This window comes from Rhincodon typus, chromosome 21 (genome assembly GCF_021869965.1).
Source record: "Rhincodon typus isolate 14 chromosome 21, sRhiTyp1.1, whole genome shotgun sequence".
Taxonomy (NCBI): Eukaryota; Metazoa; Chordata; class Chondrichthyes; order Orectolobiformes; family Rhincodontidae; genus Rhincodon; species Rhincodon typus.
The window spans coordinates 6,767,060-6,786,415 of record NC_063352.1 but is presented as its reverse complement, the minus strand read 5'-3'; the positions used below and the strand labels follow the sequence as shown (position 1 = coordinate 6,786,415).

At 42.0% G+C, this 19,356-nt stretch overlaps 1 protein-coding gene across 1 annotated transcript in view; it reads right to left on the bottom strand.

The window, feature by feature from the left end:
- Nucleotides 1–1,738: 1,738 nt before the first annotated feature.
- mapk8ip3 (mitogen-activated protein kinase 8 interacting protein 3) overlaps nt 1,739–19,356 on the bottom strand; it is a 183,946-nt gene continuing 166,328 nt past the window's right edge. Inside the window, exons 26-29 of the mRNA XM_048609668.1 lie at nt 16,522–16,560; nt 9,203–9,385; nt 6,872–7,015; nt 1,739–4,960 (exon numbers count right to left, since the gene is read on the bottom strand). Coding sequence (XP_048465625.1) covers nt 4,845–4,960; nt 6,872–7,015; nt 9,203–9,385; nt 16,522–16,560 — 482 coding nt within the window. The 3' untranslated portion in view covers nt 1,739–4,844. The remainder of the gene's footprint in view (nt 4,961–6,871; nt 7,016–9,202; nt 9,386–16,521; nt 16,561–19,356) is intronic.

Below are 19,356 nucleotides of genomic sequence, written 5' to 3'. Positions count from 1 at the left end.
TTCCACTGTTTCCTTACTGTGTTTGCTGGTGACAGAATCCAGCTTGTCATCAGCAAATCCAGAAGAGAGAGTCTGGAGAGGTGACAGCCTAGTGGATTTATTGCTGGACTATTAATCCAGAAACACAGGTAATGGTCTAGGGTCGCAGGTTCGAAATCTGCAATGGCACATGGTGGAATTTAAATTCAATTTTTAAAAAATCTGGAATTAAGAGTCAAATGATGACCATGAAAACATTGTTGATTGTCAGGAAACTGCCATCTTTACGTAGCCTATATGTGACTCCAGACCCACAGCAACACAGTGACAATTAGGGATGGGTAATAAATACTGTCCTAGCCAGCGAAGCCCACATGATGTGAATGAATAAAAAACAAACATGAACTGGAGAAGCAACATGCAGAACTGAGCATTGCTTCCTCTGTAATGCACTGGAGTGTCAGCCTTGATTGGAGTGGTATTTGAAGCTGGAATCTTAACAATTCACTTGTGTTTCTAACCGATCCTTTATCTGTGGGGAAATGCCCAATTCCTGCACTTGCTTCCAATGATGAGAGCCATAGTTTGGTCTGTCAAGAATCTTGGAGATAAACTCTCTGCATATCATGTAACACATAATTACTTACCTACTTCTGAGCCAGGGAATGCAGATTCAGGTCCCACCTGCCTCAGCGGTGTGTCACAGTATGTCTGAACAGGTTGATCAACTATAACACACTGTGCTTCCACCAAAGGGTCACATCTTCTGAATGCCTCAGAATATTAACTAGTTTGTGTTTGTAGAGCGTGAATGGCTACAGGCTGGTCCACAGTACACTGTAGAACAGGTGACCAGCAGACCCCCTCAGTTTCATTGCCTGCTGTTAGGCATTTTGGAAGGATTTACAGGCTGATAATTAACCGGTTTGGCCACATTACAAAAGCATGTTGCAGGGCCAGCAAGTCCTAGCATGGGACTCAAACCCATAGATTCTGGCCCAGAATTAGGCTATCCACTGGGTACCAAGACTGCTACCTTAACTAGTGTGTTAACTAAAATAATTCTCAGCTTTTTGTATCATTTGTTGATGCAATTTAAAAACTTCAATGAAAAAGTTTCATATGCTGCTTTTGAAATTTGCATTTTGATAACGATTACTAAAATTAAAGATGCTTTGTAAATCCATGTCTGCTCTCTCTGGTGAGGTTGGAATGCACCTGTTTATGAAGGGTACAGTTTACATCTATGCTGCTGGTAGTTTAACAGGGGAGATGATGCTGTAGTGGCAATATAAAGGGACTGATAATCCAGAGGTCAGGCTAATGCTCCAGGGAGGTGGCCAAATCCTGCTGCAATAGTTGGTGAGATTTAAATTCAATTAATAAATCTGAAAGATTAGGCTATTTTCAGTGACACTAACAATTATCATTTAATTACTGTAAAAACTATCTGGTTCACTGATATTATTTACCTATTTTTTAAAAAATCTGTATAGGAACTACATGAAGTAGGAAAAACTCTAGCACCGGCCAACACAAGTGTCAGAAGGTAATTTCAGTAAACTGGTATTTGCCAAAAAGACACCATGTCCTGCATTAGTAACACCCACCACTCCTGATCAGGACTTCGTGCCAAAGAACCATGCACGTATACATTGCTAATGTTTCTTCTGTCCAGAGACAGTTTCAAGCTAAAACAAATGAAAATTTCAAATGTGACCTATGTTCCATTTGGCTAATAAATACAAATGAGATAATCTTATGATGTGAGTATGTTTATTACATATGGAACAATTACATGTTAATTAAGTTAATTACAATGCACAGGGAAAATAGCTCAGAACATATCCTTACACCAGCCAACCCTCTCTGTACACCCAACCCGACCTTTTCATTATACACCAGACAGCTTTTTGTACAGGACTCTCGAGTTTACACTGCAGAATCTCTTGCTCCCGAGTATGTAATACACAAGAGATACTTTACATGACATGAGAAAAACCTCAAATTTCTACTGGCAGAGGACATTCTGAATGCCCAGAAGAGCAAAAATCTATGGACCCTGAAAAATTATCACCTACTCAAGAGGGGAGCCGAGTATAAGTTGCAAACATAATGCACTCACGTAGCCAGAGGATAAAAGCAGATCCCTGATGATTTCCAAACCAATATGTTGATTATTATGTCTTGCCTTGGATGCAGATTTCACTGAAGAACAGCTGGCACATTACCTCCAGTCACTGCCAGGATTTTGTTTCCCCTCTGAGCTCCATTTCCAAACTTGACAGTCAACTACATTCAAAATTTACTCCCTCTTACTTTGCATCTTGGTCAGAATAATAGAACTGACTGAACTGATCAGCTTTCTTCCTGCTCCTTGGTCAAAATGACCCACAGTACATCAAGGAAGAAAGGTGTAGGTGTGGAATACTCCGAGGGTGGTGCGTTATATGAACTTGTATATCTATACTGAAGAATTACTGATTGTAAAGGTTTTGAATTCACTAACAACATTTAAAACATGTATTCCAGGATATGTACATGGTCACGTTAAAAGAAAATCTCTGTAAATCCACACTCAAAAGTTTTCCTATCTATACCCTTGTGCAGCTGACTCAGATATACCCACTGACGTTGTCTGCTGAACATAACAGTCACTCAATTCTTATTAGTAATTCTCAGCATTCCCATATGGCTCAGACAGGAACTGATAAAACTAAGTGTCCGTTTCGAACACAATTAAGTGCTTTGAGTTTCAAACTTGCTCCACGTCATCTCCTAAATATTTACCGCTGCTGTACTGTCCTTTGCCCCAGAAGAATGAATGTACCCTTCTCCAGTGGTGCCACCAGTGCACCGGCCAGCAATCACCTGCTCAAATTCTGTTCCATTGCTTCCTCCCCAGGTGTCGCACCATCTAACTCATCCCATTTAAGGGTGCGAACAAAGACAAGAAAATGCCATTTATTCCCTTGAATCCTTTTTCTTCTTTGCTAACAAACAGTTCTAAATTTGCACTTTTTATATGCTTTTCAATTGATTTAACTTGAGAAAGATGACAAGACCTATACAAAAGTTTTTTGTATCCAGAACTAGCTAAGTACTAAAACTACTGGTCAGAGTAGCAAGGACTGCTTGTGGATAACTTAGGAAGTAATACTGAATACCTTAGTATGAGCCACAGTATGTAATCATTGCCTTCGCCAGTCTGCACTATCCAAAACCCCTTTTAGATTTGCTGTCCTTTTTCTCAAGACACTTACTTTTTAAAAGGACAACTGGGCGCAAGTAAAGAGAAACTTCAAAGCATAAGGTATCTCACTCAATACTGGAACACCATGAATATACATCATGAATATTTCTGTGACATGATGAAAATGTAGCTGACATAGGTTGCTGATGAATACTGAAATGTCTTTCTACACGTTCCATCCAGCGGGCCCAAGGCCAAGGTGTCCTTGAGATAATTTGCTACAGTCTTGCACATAATCTACAGCTACCTATCCATGGATCTGAAAAGCAAAGATACTTTTCCAGAAAATGGTATAGCCTGTGTCCGAGTCCTTGATTTTATTTCATTGCCACCACAGATCTCCAAGACTAATTCTCGTTCCCAAAATATAACCCAATATATAACTACTTAAAATACAAAGAGATGTATATCATGGAAAAAAAATACTCTGATTAAAATGGTTAATTGAAAGTGACAGCCATTTTTAAAACCCTCTCATTTTGCTCCAGAATTTTTGCAGAACTCAATGACATTCTGAAATGAATGCATCCCTTTGAAATTCCATAGTTTCCTATCTCTGGTCAGTAATAGTTACACATTAACACAGGTAATAGCACGCTCCACCAAATCCTGAAGAGTGTCAACTAGAACGCTGACAGCTACAATGAATGGTGGTCGAAATTTATTTCTCAGAGCCACGTGTGGAAGCCCATCTCAAAAGGAGATAAACCTCTCCCAGAAAGAACTAACATTCTCAATGGTACTGCCTTTAAAAGGTAAACAGAGGGGTAGTTAAAAATGAGAGGGTTCCAATTTGCTGTCATCATTCCAATCTATGATCAAAGTGACCTAAAAACTGCTTTGGGTGCATTATGGAACATCATCGACATCCCTGGACAAAACAGACAGCGTCTCATCAATTCTCAGTCTTTGCATCTCTATTGCTCCATATTACGGGACCCATAATGATGTCTTTGAAAACATATCCAGCCCTTCTAGCTCTCTTACATCACCTGTCCTTTGGATTTCATTGCAACAGCAGAACCTCATGGAAAACTCAATCGAGTGGAGTAACTGTTCCAGGTGACTATTTAATGGTGAACGTTATTGGTAGTGAATTTTTAATAAAACATTAGGGGGAGGATGTAAAGTTTGTTTGATGAAAGATAGGAATTAAATCCTACTTAGAAACACAATTAAACTTTTAAAGGATGTGTATATGAACAGATAGGAAAAGTTGCCTTGTGAAATTACCTCCTCCAGCATCTGGCATGCATTACGGTCACATCTTTGCACAGTCGGTTCAAAGTTTTAACAGGTTAATTATATAGACATGTGCTTGGAACAGCAACAAATTTGGTGAAATGCAAATGGGGATTCGGTGTCCAAAACAAGTATTCCAGCGTTAGCTATTCCCAAGGATTTTCTCATATCACTTCGTTTTTAAATTGAATTCAAAAGGTGATGGACTTTCAACAAACGACCAGTCCAAAGTGGGGATACGATCGAAATGCCACACGATTTATAGATTTTGAGAGGCTTTGTTCATGGACAGGTACAATGCAGGGTATATTGTATGTACATACGGATGAAGTGCAGGCGTTTAATGATGTGTTTTGTGGATAGTAACATCTCATTCAGGAACATAGGACACCTGCCAGACGATGATGTGACTTCGTTCTGCCTTGGAGAGAGCCGGTCTTATTCCATCTGGCAAACTTTCCTCTGTCTCATCATCTTCACCATCGCCTATATAGAAAGAGAGTTACTGAGTGAAACACTGATATGTACAGAACAAAGAGGAACACAAGGGGATAATCATAGAATCCCTACAGTGTGGAAGCAGGTCATTCGGCCCATTGAATCCACACCGACCCTCCAAGAGCATCTTACTCAGACGCACCCGCCTACCCTATCCCTGTAATCCTGCATTTCCCACGGCTAATCCACCTAGCCTGCACATCCCTGGATACCATGAGCAATTTAACATGGCCAATCCACCCAACCCACACACCTCTGGATTGTGGGAGGAAACCGGAGCACCTACAGAAAAGCCGAGCAGCCAGAGGAAACACGCACAGATACGGGGAGAATGTTAGAACTCCCCACAGAGTCACCCAAGGTTGGAAGCAAACCTGTGTTCCTAGCACTGTGAGGCAGCAGTGTTAACCACTGAGCTATCATGCCCCCAGTAAGGAGGCTGAGGGTGAGAGCTGGAGCCTAACTATAATCCAGAGGACAAAAGTAGATTTTTAAAGAGTTACATCTCTTCTCAATGACAGTCTCAAGTCTGAACATGATTCAACCAATTCCTTGTCAATTCAAGTCATAAAACTGTACTGAAAGTTAGTGCCAATTAAGCCAAATTTACTAAATCTCAATGAGCAATAGTAATATTAAGTTTATGAGAAATAGACATTGTAGGCCTGAGGTTTAGACAGATGTACTCAACAATGGGAGGGTATTAATGCGATTAACCTACACTTCTGCTCATTGCAAACTGAATTTACACCCACTTCCACACTACTGTCATTCACAATATAACAATTACAAATGTATACAATACTATCTCCCTCTACCACAGAGTACAAATGCAAATTGCACATTAGTTTAAAGATAACAATTAATAAAAGGACCTGCATTGTAGGCACTGGAGAATATACTTTCTTTGCAGGTGGCAGCTCTGTTAACAAGGCACTCTCATGTTGATATCAAGTCTACAAGATACTCCAAAAGTACACATCATGATGGCCTGCAAATTATGAGTTACCCCCTGTTCAAATAGTATTGATAGAAATTTGATACACATATTCCAAGATGACATTATCAATAGTCATTTGTAGCTTTCTTTCTTTCATTCACTCATGGGACAGGTTGCCTGTGAGAAGGTGGTGATGAGCTACAGTCCACGTGCTGAGAGTCGACCCACAATACCCTCAGGGAGGAAATTCCAGGACTTTGACCCAGCGACAGTGAAGGAACGGTGATGTATTTCCAAGTCAGGATGGTGAGTGGCTTGGAGGGCAACTTGCAGGGGGTGGTGTTCCCATGTATCTGCTGTCCCTTGTCCTTGAAGATGGAAGTGGTCGGGGGTTTGGAAGGTGCTGCCTGAGGAGCCTTGGTGAATTTCTGCAGTGCATCTTGCAGACAGCACACACTGCTGCTACTGAGAATCAGTGGTGGAGGGAGTGGATGCCTGTGGATGTGGTGCCAATCAAGTGGGGGCTGCTCTGTCCTGAATAGTGTGGAGTTGTTAGGGTTTGTTGCTTATCAGAGAAGTGGGGAGTATTCCATCACACTCCGGACTTTGTGCCTCGTTGATGATGGACAGGCTTTGGGAAGTCAGGAGGAGGTGATTTACTTGCTGCAGCATAGCATCTGACCTGCTGTTGTAGCCCTGGTGTTTATATCAATAATAATTAGACCTAGGCTTAAAAAAGTGAATCAAAGGAGGAGGAAATGTGAATGTTAGCATGTGTTATGTGCATGATGGCATATGAGGGACAGTCAGAACTGCATAGGTGGCAGGAAAAAGTGAGCAGCTGGTCAGTGCCGGATGAGTTAGCAAAATCAATCTAATTGTGTGGGTGAGAGGAGTTAGCAGGAAGGCGAGAACAAATTGAGAGGTGGAGGTTCTCTGTGGAGTCGGGTTTGGCTTACCAATCCTGAAGTCAATGTAGCCCTCTCCTCCACTGAGCACTAAAACAGGATGCAGCTTCCTCTCCTCTTGCTGAGGAGCTGTAGGTCCTGGATTCTCTGTGGGACTGTCCAACACACTGCCATTCAACGTTGCCAGAACATTACCTACGAGCAAGGCACAAACAGCACTGAATTTATTCCAAAAGTACAACTCTCAAATACATACTAAAAGAAATAGCTTATCCTTAATTTGGGCATCAGTCACAGATGGTTCAGAATTTGTTTTTGTGCCAGGGGAGGGAGTATGTTAGGTAGTGACTGACTCTCTATCACCACCCCCTCAGTAGCAGGAAGACTGACTGCATGACACACTAATCAACTCATTAAAAGCCAACAGGAAAAATGAGGAGTAGGATTCCCATCCTCTCCAGTGCCTTGACACCAGGTCACCAAAGTCTGGATCCTAAAATCTGCCGGTTAAGGTTAACCCCAAGGGTGACCCAAAGGAAAACTGATTTTAGAAATCATCCGATCAGAGAGTCTGGTTCACTAGGACAGGATGGTCAGGGGGCAATGTCAGGGAGTTGGTTTCCACAATCCATGCCCATGATTGCTCCCAGACTGCAGAGATTGTAGGCTTTTCCTTCAATCCTAACACATGGATTTGCCACAAATGATAGAACCCCTACAGTGCAAATAAAGGCCATTTGGCCCATCAAACTTGCACCGACCCTCGAAAGAGCATTCCCACCCTATTCCCATAACCCATTTACCATAGTTAACTCAGCTAGCCTGCACACTACAGGATAATTTAGCATGGCCAATCCACCTACCCTGCACATCTTTGGACTGTGGGAGGAAACCGGAGCACCCAGAGGAAACCCACACAGACACAGAGAGTATGTGCAAACTCCACACAGAGTCACCCGAGGCTGGAATCGAACCCAGATCCTTGGCGCTGTGAGGCAGCAGTGCTAACCACTGAGCCACACCTTGCTGTCAGAAAACTAGCAACCATTCTTGCCTGCTGAGGTGTCTGAAGAGATGGCAATTTAAAGCCCTTAAGGGGGTCACTAACTAACCACTTAAAGACCTTCATCACTAGCAGGTCAAAGGTCACCCATGGACCTTCTTGTGCAGCAGTCAACTACAGAGATGGTGAACAGGCAGCTAGATCCTGCCCAGAGCAAACTCACCCAATTATAAACCCATGGCAAATGAAGGATAGTCAGAAAGGGAAATTCATGTCCCAAGACTTTGCAGGTCAGAAATATAGTGAAGCTGAATTCCTTGGTGTGCTTTGAATGGTCAGTGAGATGAGAACTGAGCACACCACCAGAAATCTCCAGCCTCCTGTCTACCTGGCTGTGAGGATCTGATTGTAAATGCCCAGGGCAGGATAATTAGCAGAGGGATAGGCCCCCGAATTACCCACCCGAGATTGGGACAGCGTTTGGGTGAGGGAGTAAATGAAAAATATCAGAACATTATCAATCACACCGTGTATTCAGTTTTCACTGACTCCGCTTTCCCATGGGAACAGAAGGCAAAAGGAACAGAGTACTTAAAAAAAAAAGTTCATGGATATTACAAGCTGTGGCCATCACAATGAAAAGACCGTAAGACGATCAGATGCAGGAGCAGAAACAGGCCATTCAGCCCATTGAGTCTGTTCTGCTATTCAAGAACATGGCTGATCTAATAATCCTCAACTCCGCCTTCCTGCCTTTTTCCCACTTTCTTGATTCCCTCACTCAAAAATCTGTCTATTTTAGCCTTGAATATACTTAAGGAACAAGCCTCAACAGTCCTCTGTGATAAAGAATTCCACAGATTAACTACCCTCAGAAGAAATTCCTTCTCATTGCTGTCTTAAATGGGCAACCCCTTATTTGGGGTTCGTACCCTCCAGTTCTAGACTCTCCCAAAAGGGGAAACAACCTTTCTGCATCTACCCTGTCAAGTCTCCCAAGAAACTTGTATGTTTCTATAAAGTCATTTCTCACTCTTCTATATTCCAGTGAGTACAGGCCCAATCTACTCCGACTCTCTTTATAAGGCAGTCCCTCCGGGCCTGGTATCAGCCGATTGAGCCTTCTCTGGACTGCCTCCAATACCAGTATCTTTCCTCTGATAAGGGGCCCAAAACAGTTCACAGAATTCCAGCTGTATAGTTTTAACAAGACTTCCCACCTTCTACACTCCATTCCCTTTGAAATAAAGGCCAACATTCCATTCATCTTCCCTACTATCCAGTGAACTCCGATACTAGCCTTTAGTGATTTATGCACAAGAACCCTAAATCCCTCTAGGCCATAGAGAAAGAACTGTCCCTTGGTCAAGGTACTTTACCTGGTACAGACGCAAAGAATTTGACTGCATCCCGATGTCCATGGAAACAGAGCTGGGCTTGAGCCATAGAACAATATGGGATGAAGCTGCCAATGGAAGCCTTGTCACTGCTCTCATCAGCATACACACGAATCACTCCGCCAGGACGGTTTCCTTCGCTGCCGGTTGGTGAGGTCTTATTGGCTGCAACAACAGGAAGACCAATTTAGGAGCTAAGTTTTTGCAAAGTTGAGAACACGACAGGCTCACACAGTACAATGAAACCTGTTTTCATAACTCAATTGTTGAAATATAAACCACTCACAGCGTGCCTGACTGCCAGTTCACGGGAATACTGAATGGGTTCCATTTCAAATCTAGAATTCTGGAACATTCAGCTACTCTTTCGCCAACATAAATGGTACGTCAAAAACAGACAACCTGTAGTAATGATTTTGTTTTAGTTCATTCAGAAAATGTGGACGTGGCTGGCTGGACCATTTCTTGCTCGTCCCTAGTTGCCCCTTGAGAGGGTGCAGGTGAGCTGCCTTCTTGAACCGTTGCAGTCCATGTGCTGTGGGTTGACCCACAATGCTCTTAGGGAGGGAATTCCAGGATTTTGACCCCGTGACACTGAAGGAACAGCAATATATTTCCTAGTCAGGATGGTGAGTGCCATGAAGGGGAACTTGCACATGGTGGTGTTCCTGTGTTGGCTGCCCTTGTCCTTCTAGATGGCAGGGTCATGAGTTTGGAAGGTGCTGTCTAAGAAGTCAATGGAGCTGTAAACACCAATCTGTAATTGTTCCAATTCCCCTTAAACTGGAAGATAGCACTGTGCGATTAGGCAGCAGCCAATGCAACATGCATGTTCAAGACAGGACTGTAGGATAAACTGAGCAACTCGTTAGTCTAAAGACTTGTAGTTTTACCAGACCATAGGGCTACTCTCTCATCAGGGAGATTGGTTTAACCTGAGGGTCACCATTCCTCAAGCAAGGGGAAGAGGTTGAGAAGGAGAGACCTTCACAGTAACCTCAGCCAGTGCAGGAACTGAACCTATGCAGTTGGCGTCACTCTGCATCACCAACCAGCCTTCCAGCCAACCGAGCTAACCAACCATCCCCTCCACTGATTGGTTAGTTCCTTACAAAAATGGTGGATAGTGGGAGTTTTCAGAAGGGTTTCGATAACGGTGTCTGACAAAATGCTTGTTAGAAAAATTCAGACATGAGGATAGGAGGAATTGTAGCAATATGGACAGAAATTTGGTTAATGGACAGGGACGTATCGGTGAGAATGTTTGCTGCTTGGAGTAGGACTAGAATTGGTGTAAACATAGAATCAGATTTGGTTATAACAGGCATTTTGAAGTTTATTAATTTAATCCATCAGTAAAATTATGTTAAATGCAGTAAGTAAACAACAGATGCATTACCAGGAAAATGCCGTAAGTAAATTAATGGTAACTATCTTTACTAATTGATTCAATAAATTCTGTCTCAAGAACATTGTAATATACAGGTTTCACTGTAGTGTTAAACACAAAGTGATCTAAAACAGCACAGCTCACACACTAAACATGCAACATGCAAACAGATGGCAGAAAATCCCCAGAAAACCCTTGGTGCTCAGCAGCAACTTCAAAACAGCTATCACTCCTTATTCAGCACTGCATGCAGTCAGCTGAGGAAACATCTCCAAACTTTGCATGGACACCGGTTTGTCAAATCTCCTTTATCCTTGGCACATGTTAAGGGAGTCTCAGAAATACAATTGCCTGAACACTTGAAAGTGGCAGTGTTAATTGTTCCTATAATATTGGGGAGGGAGTCATGGGGAATGGAGGCAGTGATAGTATCTGGGAAATATTTCTGGGAAAGTCTTTGATAAAATACAGCGTAAAGCACAAACGCTATCCATTTCGATGCTCTAGTATCTTCTCGGGATTAATAAGCGAGCCTGGGAAAGTACAAAAACCTGCACTACCAATCTGCTTCACAAAAAACTGCACTTGATAAAGTGATAGAAACCCTTAAACAATCCAATTGTTTCCTGAAGTTTGGAGATGTCCCCTTTTGAAAACACTATTGAACCTTAAAATGCAGTAACACCAGAACTAGGATGGGTTCCCTCAGCCAACACCAGCAGAGTTTGTGCAGTATATGTGGCCAGCAAATCTGCTTGCCCCCTAAACTCTGGCCTTTACCCCACCATCAGCCCTCTCTTCTCCCGGTATTATGCCATGTGGGAAACGTTGTACTGAGCATAGGCAGCATGGCGTATATAAACCTATTCCCTCCTGCGCCATGGAAAGAACCTTTCAAAGTTTCTGACCAGACCAGAATGTAGTCTTGTAGGTAAGAGTTCAGGAACCAATCCTGACATCAAATGTACATCATATTGGCAAGCGTACAGGGAATTGTGGGTTAACGTGGCCACTGCTGAAGACCACAGGCCTATCCAATTACAGCTGTTCTAACGTGGCCTTTTAAATACATTTTTTTTGACAACAGAGTTTCTCATTTTTCTGCCAAGATAGAATCTTGGCCTAATGCCTTTAAAATAAATTATAGCATGAATGATAATGCAGCAGTCCCATCTGTTCCACAATAGACAGTATCAGTATCAGTACATGTCCGCTTTCAATGATCACGAGGTCAAACACTGATATTGGGGTTCAGTCAACCCACAACCTTCTGACCCTGGGGCAACTGCACTGCCTCACGGATCCAAGATGATATTCTGCCCACGGGGAAAGATAAAATCAAAAAGGCAACAACATAAATCTGTGCAGAGAGAGGAACTGCAGCTGCTGGTTAAATAAAGTTACCTCATTGGGATTCTGGAGGAGGTAGGAAAAAAGCAAAATTCTCTGAAAATTGAGCGATTGAAGAGAAAAGGTCACTGTGAAGTCGTGGACTAAAGTTCTCTCACACAAAGGAAGCATCTCCCAGAGATTGTAGTGGGAAAAGTATCACACACAACAAAACTCCAAGGTTTCCTTTTTAAGCAAAACCTATTATTATGGAGTTCAGATGCAAATCACAAGAATACAGGGCTAAGATCACATTTTATGACTACTCAAGGCTCATTCTAATGATAGATTTATTAGTATTGTTAAAGAAAAGGCTGCATAATGCATCAGTAGCTTTGTGAGTAGCATTGAAAAATGTGTCAGTACACTGATAAAAGGTGACTAGACAGTCGTCAAACTTCATAATGGGGAAAGCAATATTACTGCCTTAAGAGCTCAATGGCATCGACTAGATTTCTAATTCAGTGAGTGAATGCCCTAAACCATCCATTCATTAACATTTTTTACTGCCATATTCCTTGCTTCTCAGGTATTCTTCCTGCCATTTATAAATCTATCTGGACCTTTATTCATCAAGGCAGTGAGGGGAACTGTTCACAAGCCTCTTCCTGCATTGCTGTTGGGCCTACAAACAGCAGCTAGTCATCACAGACTAATGTTCACTTTCAAGAGAAGCTCTCCTCTTCTATTTGTACCTTACCCAAAAACACACTGTTAACCCAGCATGGAGAATGAGACGCAGGAAGAAATTCAAGTGCCGTATGATTTAACAAAACTATCACTTAATGCATCATATATGGCCACCATTTAATCTACCTGCAGGTCTCTCTACACAATGGAAACAGTTTTAACCACAAGAGGGTGTATTTTCCTTGGCTCCTTCCTTTGTTTGCATCTAAATGGTTTCCTTCAGCAACACTGTTCAAAACATCTGTTGATAATATGTGACTATGCCACCACCACCACTTCTCACAACCTCTCCACTGCCACACTACTTGCCCAATACCCATTACCAGTGCTGGGGGATTCCCTTCAACTACATATTGGAGACACCGAAATCACTGCCTTCGGTTCCCAACACACACTGCATTCCATAGCCACCAACACCATCCCTCTTTCCTGGAGATGAGCTTTCAACCCCACTTTCACTTCTTCACAACGACTACCTACTTCGACCTCTGTAACATGGTCCGACTCCAGTTCTGAGGAAGGGTCACCAGACACGAAACGTTAACTCCAATTTTTTCTTCACAGATGCTGCCAGACCCGCTGAGCTTTTCCAGCAACTTCTGCTTTTGTGTCCGATTCCAGCCCTGTCTCAGCTTATCTGCTGCTGAAGCCCTCATCCATGCCTTCAGTATTTCTAGACTATTCCAATGCTCTCTTGGTCAGCTTGCCACCTTCCACATGACAGAAACATTAGCTCAGCCAAACGTCTGCTCTCTTATCCTAATCTGTACCAAGGCCTGTTCGTCAATTATTCTTGTGCTCATTCCAGAAATGCCTTAACTTTAAAATTCTCATCCTAGTTTTTAAAAATCACTCCTTATTTGTGTTATCTGGAATTCTGTCCCTAGTGGGTCTACAGTTCAAAAAGGCAGCTCACCAACACCACCACGACCTTCTCAAGGCCAACTGGGGTCGGGTAACAAATGCAAGCCCGTCCAAGGACACCCATGTCCCACGAGTGAATTTAAAAAAAAAAAAACAATCTAGTCCGATAAGATCTCTGTGTTCCTCCAATTTTCACCTTTTGTTCACAACCACTGGCATCTGTTTTTCTGTGTGGATAGGCCCAGAACGTTGGAAGTCCCTCCATAATTCTCTCCAACACTCTACAGCTTTAAGACACTATTTACTTTGTACCTCTTTGAACAAATATTTGGTCAGCTGTCTTAAGACCTCCTGATGTGGCTTAGTCTCACATTTATTGCACAGCCCTCTTATAAAGATCCAGGGGGCATTTCACTACGGTATAAGCGTCTAATAAATGCAAACTGTTGTAGCCAGTTCTGGCTTTCAATAAAAACCGAAAGAACTGTGGATGCTGTAAATTAAGAACAAAAACAAAGTTGCTGGAAAAGCTCAGCAGATCTGGCAGCATCCTCAGAACGTTCTGAGGAAGGGTCACCGGACCAGAAACATTAACTCTGTTTTTTCCTTCACAGATGCTGCCAGACCTGCTGAGCTTTTCCAGCAACTTTGTTTTTCTTCTAGCTTTCAATAATCTGACAGCATAAATATGAAAACAGGCTTCCCCTTGTTGTATCCTTTTAAGAAATAGCAACAGAGCAAAATCATATCCAATAGGTCTACTACTCATTTGGTGGGGAAAGGCTGTCTGAATTACCAACAATTTTGTCTGGACGGGAAAATGAAATACAGGATCCAGAAAAGTGACTGAATTAAAGCAGGAGAGAGATGGCACACAGGGTACTCTGGCCTCCCTGCTATAGGAAAGATGTTGTTAAAATTGAAAGGTTGCAGAAAAGATGTGCAAGGATGTTGCCAGGGTTGAAGGGTTTGAGCTATAGGGAGAGGCTGAATAAGCTGGGGCTGTTTTCCATGTAGCGTCAGTGGCTCAGGGATGACCTTATAGATGTTTATAAAATCATGAGGAGCACGGACAGGGTGAATTGACAAGGTCTTTTCCCCAGGGTAGGGAAGCCCAAAACTAGAAGGCATAAGTTTAAGGTGAGGGGGTGGAAAGAGTTAAAAGGGACTTAAGGGGCAACTTTTTCACACAGAGGGTGGTGCCTGTACGGAATGAACTGCCAGAAGAAATGGTGGAAGCTGGTACAATTACAATATTTAAAAGGCAACTGGATGGGTATATGAATAGGAAGGGTTTAGGAGGGATACGGACCAAATGCCGGCAAATGGGACTAGATTAATTTAGGATATCTGGTCGGCATGGACGAGTTGGACCGAAGGGTCTGTTTCCATGCTGCATGACTCGATGACTCTACTCCTATTCAGTCATGAAGGTGCATCCAGCCAAGTCAAGAGGATGAAATGGCTTTACTTACGGCCTTTTCTTTAAACCGAACGCACTATTCTGTCCACAGAACAGCTCAAAGCCAATGACTTTATTTCAAGGCTGCTGCTGGTGCTACCCTAAACTGGTTACTGGTGGTGTACTGGGGTGTCCAGGGCACTATCACTGCTGGCCACCCACCTAGACAGAGAGCTTCTGTTTAAGCAGGGGCACCGCAGCCTCGAGAAAACTACATACACGAGTAAAAGGCCAGTGAATTCAAACATCAATCACGCTTAACTCCGACCTCTATCCTGTTACAAGCTCGGACACATTGTTAATTTAGTTTATTTGTTCACAGGATGCAGGTATCACTGACAAGGTCAGCAGTTATTGCCCATCCTTAATTGCCTGGACAACACAGTTTGGAGCTGAAGGAACACAGCAGGTCAGGCAGCAAGGAACAGCAGGAAAGCTGACGTTTCGGGTCGGGACCCTTCTTCAGAAATCTGAAACATCAACTTTCCTGCTCCTCTGATGCTGCCTGGCCTGCTGTGCTCCTCCAGCTCCATACTGTGTTATCTCTGACTTCAGCATCAGCAATTCTTACTATTTTTGAATTGCCTGGAGACCAGTTAAGGGTCAGCCACATTACAGTGGGTCTGGAGTCACATTTTGACCAGACCGGGTGGCAGTTTCTTCCCTAAAAGGGCATTTGTGAACCCAAATGAGATTTTCCTGACAATTAGACTCTCAATTCCACATTTTTATGAATTCAAATTCCACCATCTGGGATTTGAATCCAGGTCCCCAGAGCATAACGTTGGTCTCTGGATTAATAGTCTAATCACCAGGCCATCACCTCCCCTTTTATAATCTATGATTGGGAAAAGTGCACATTACAACATATCCACTCTCCTTCCATGGCTGGAATCCTCTGGCCAACACTAACATCCTATTTGGCTGTCAGCACTTTACTGAGAAAAATGGCTTTCTGAACCTCTTGGAGATATCAAACGGAGTCTGGTATTTGGTTTCTTCTCCATTTTTTAAGGAATATTTGTAATATCATCAATAACTACAATAGCACTGTAGTTTCCAACATTAAATAGATCAGAATGAACTGAAAAACCACTTCCTAATTTTGACTAATTTCACTTCAATTGAAGCCTTTATGAGTCAGTATCAGGATCAATAATAACACGCGAATCAAAAAAGGCTCTGGCTGAGACAGGTTGCATTTACTGGAAACATTTTCCCAAAAAGAATTTGTTCACATTTTCTGCATGAGCCATAAGACAAAACAAATTCAATTTCAATTTCAATTCGGAGGAAGAAAGGCTTTGATTTTCCACCATCCCCGGCCACAAGGTTAAAAATAATAACGCAAGATGTACTGGTTTGGTTTGTATGAGAACACGTCACAAAAACATGAGTGCACAATTCACACCTTGACAAATGAAAAGCAAGCAGGATGTGTCGGGTGTGATGGAGAAAATGATTTATCGCCAAAACGAAGCAGTCAGCTCTTGAATTTTAACTTACCCCTGAACCCCAGCAGTTGACCTCGGTGCAAAACTACAGCTGGAGGAAGGAAGGCAGAAGAAAAAAAAAAGATTCAGAGAGAGGAAAGGGAGGAGAGGAAGGCTACAGGGGCAGTTAATGCAGGACCATTGATGGCAAAGCCCAAGGATAAAAAGGTTGAAACTGAAAAAGACAGGCACACTGATTGCAAACTTTACTCCGCATCACACACATTCCAAATAAATACGTGCTCCTTAATTAACCAATCGCTAAATGCATTTTTTGTTCAAAACTATCACTAGACCATAAGACCAGAGTCAATGGGCTGAATGGCCTACCTTTGCTCCCACATATGGTCTTAACTGTCACTTTGGAAGCTTATTAAAAAATATATAGATGTATCCAACATAACTCAGTGAATTTTAGTTACCTGGTCATGTACCACAAGGTACAGATACCTCTATGCTATTCTGAGCCTTTAGGAGAAAGAGGGCTAAACAGCCAAGGTATCGATCACCACCTGAAGACTCCTGATAGATGTCAGCTTATGTTGCTGTTTGCAGAACCCAAGATCAGGTTCGTCTATGATCTCCTTTCCCACCCTGCAGAACAGTTGACCAACAGCTTCATATGCCAAAGAGCAGCTATTAGCAAACATGAGGAAGGAGTCAAAACCTTCGGGAGAGGGAGAGGGGAACGGAAAACAGGAGGGAGGAAATCCAGCAGGAGAAAAGGCCTAAAAGAAAATTACTGAACATAGTCAAGTCTGTAAACAATGCAAACTTGGTATAAGCACACAATTCCATTCCAATATCTCCATTCTCTTTTACTCCAAATGTTTAATGCAGACATAAAATTCTGGTACACCATCTCAAAACCTGATCCAACCAGAAAATTCACACTTGACATTCCTACGACTGACAAACAGTAATTCAAGTAAATACTTCCTCTCCAATTCCAAGCGAAGATGCTGTTCTTAAGGGTTAATATAAAATGTTATGAGCTTCTAACTTTAAAAGACTGCTCTGTGTCTGCATTTTAATCTGAACAATTAAATGAACTCTACAGATCTCCATCCTCACCAGGTTCACCTTTAATTTGTTGAAACCTTATCATACTGCCGCGTTTTTAGATCCATTCTGAAAAACAACCCAGTTTCTAATAAAATTGCAGTAACTGTGCTCTTTAACGTGCAAGTTGTCCACGGAATTCAAGGAGCTATCACAGAAATTAGTGGACTAGTCAGTAGGATTGTGCTTGTTAGACAAAATAACAGACACCAGTGAAAAAGCTCGAGTTAAAATGACTTTCACAAATTGTTCAAGCCTCACTAATGGTTAACATGTTAGCTGAATCCTTTTGATGAGATTTTGTTCGTTCTATTTCATCTCTCCAACGGAATTTAACACTGAGTAATCCCAGTACATTCTGAAAATAAACAGCCTTTTAAACCATAAACCTATCTATCAGAAGATGAAGATTTAATTGCCTGCGATGTTGTATCTGAGATTGGATGTCAGTGATGTTACGTGGCTCTGTCCTTTCAATACTGACACCCTCTGCTCCAAGGCACTCATCTTTCCACAGAACATACCTTGCATTTCTCTGTAATAACTATTCCACCAATCCGTATTTTCAATTGAAAATACAGTTTGTCAAGGTTTCTTTTAAACATAATTCTTATACTTTTATTTAAAGAAAGCACTAAATATCTGTACATTAGGCCTGAATATTCAACTATTCATTAATGGTTACCTCACCACCTTCAAGTAATATTATTGACCTAAGATGACTTACACCACTGAACCAACTGTAACACACCTTACAATCAGCCTTCTGGTGCTGCTAAGGTACAAACAGAAGAATTCATGACAAATGAACGATACCTTCTTCTCATTTTATCCAGATTGATCTGTACTTTGAACAAATCAACTGTCAACCTATCACTCAGAAATATACTCTCCTTTTCATTAAGAGGATGGTATTTGAAGAACCGCCCATCAAACACGCCAGTCACAACCAAAGTGGGTATCGTGAGCAGTTCACATTTCAGACATTATAAGACTTTGTTAAAATTGCTGCACATCATACGTGCAAATCGCTAATAATGTAAAATACACAGGTGCACATGCACAAAAAACAGAGGCACGCGCGCGCACAAAAACACCAAGACATAATCAGATTTGCGAGTTGCATTAACTAATCAACTTGGTCCAAACTTCATATTGTTTTGCCGAAAAGCTGCTTGAAAATATCAAGTCACAAAAACTGTATTGGTCGTTAAAATTAATTGCACCTGAATAGTTTTGCGAAGTATAAATTAATAAAACTGCTATATACAGTGTTTGTTCAAAAAGAGCTGATTTGAAAGATTAAGCATTCCTAACTATGAATCAATTACCCTGATTTCAGTGTAATATACTGATGAACTGCATTTTGATTAGGAAATAAAAGCAAACATCTTAATAGGTGCTAGTGCTGCAACTTAATAGGAAGGTTAATGGTATGTTAGTCTTTTATCAGAAGAGGATTTGAGTGCAGGAGGAGTGAATTCTTGCTACAATTACATAGGAGCTGGGTTAGACTGCACCTGGAGTACTGTGGGCAGTTTTGGTCTCATCTCAGGAGAGACATTATTGCCATAGAGGGAGCACAGTGAAGGCTAACTAGACTTGTTCCCGGGATGGCGGGACTGTCTTATGGAGAGAGATTGGGTAAAATAGATCGGTATTCTCTTGAGTTTCTAAGTACGAGAGATGATCTTGGAAACTCAAAAGTGTGTGAAAGGGATAGGCAGGTTAGATGCAGGCAAGATGGTTCCCATGGTTAGCAAGTCTAGAACCAGAGGCCACCAGT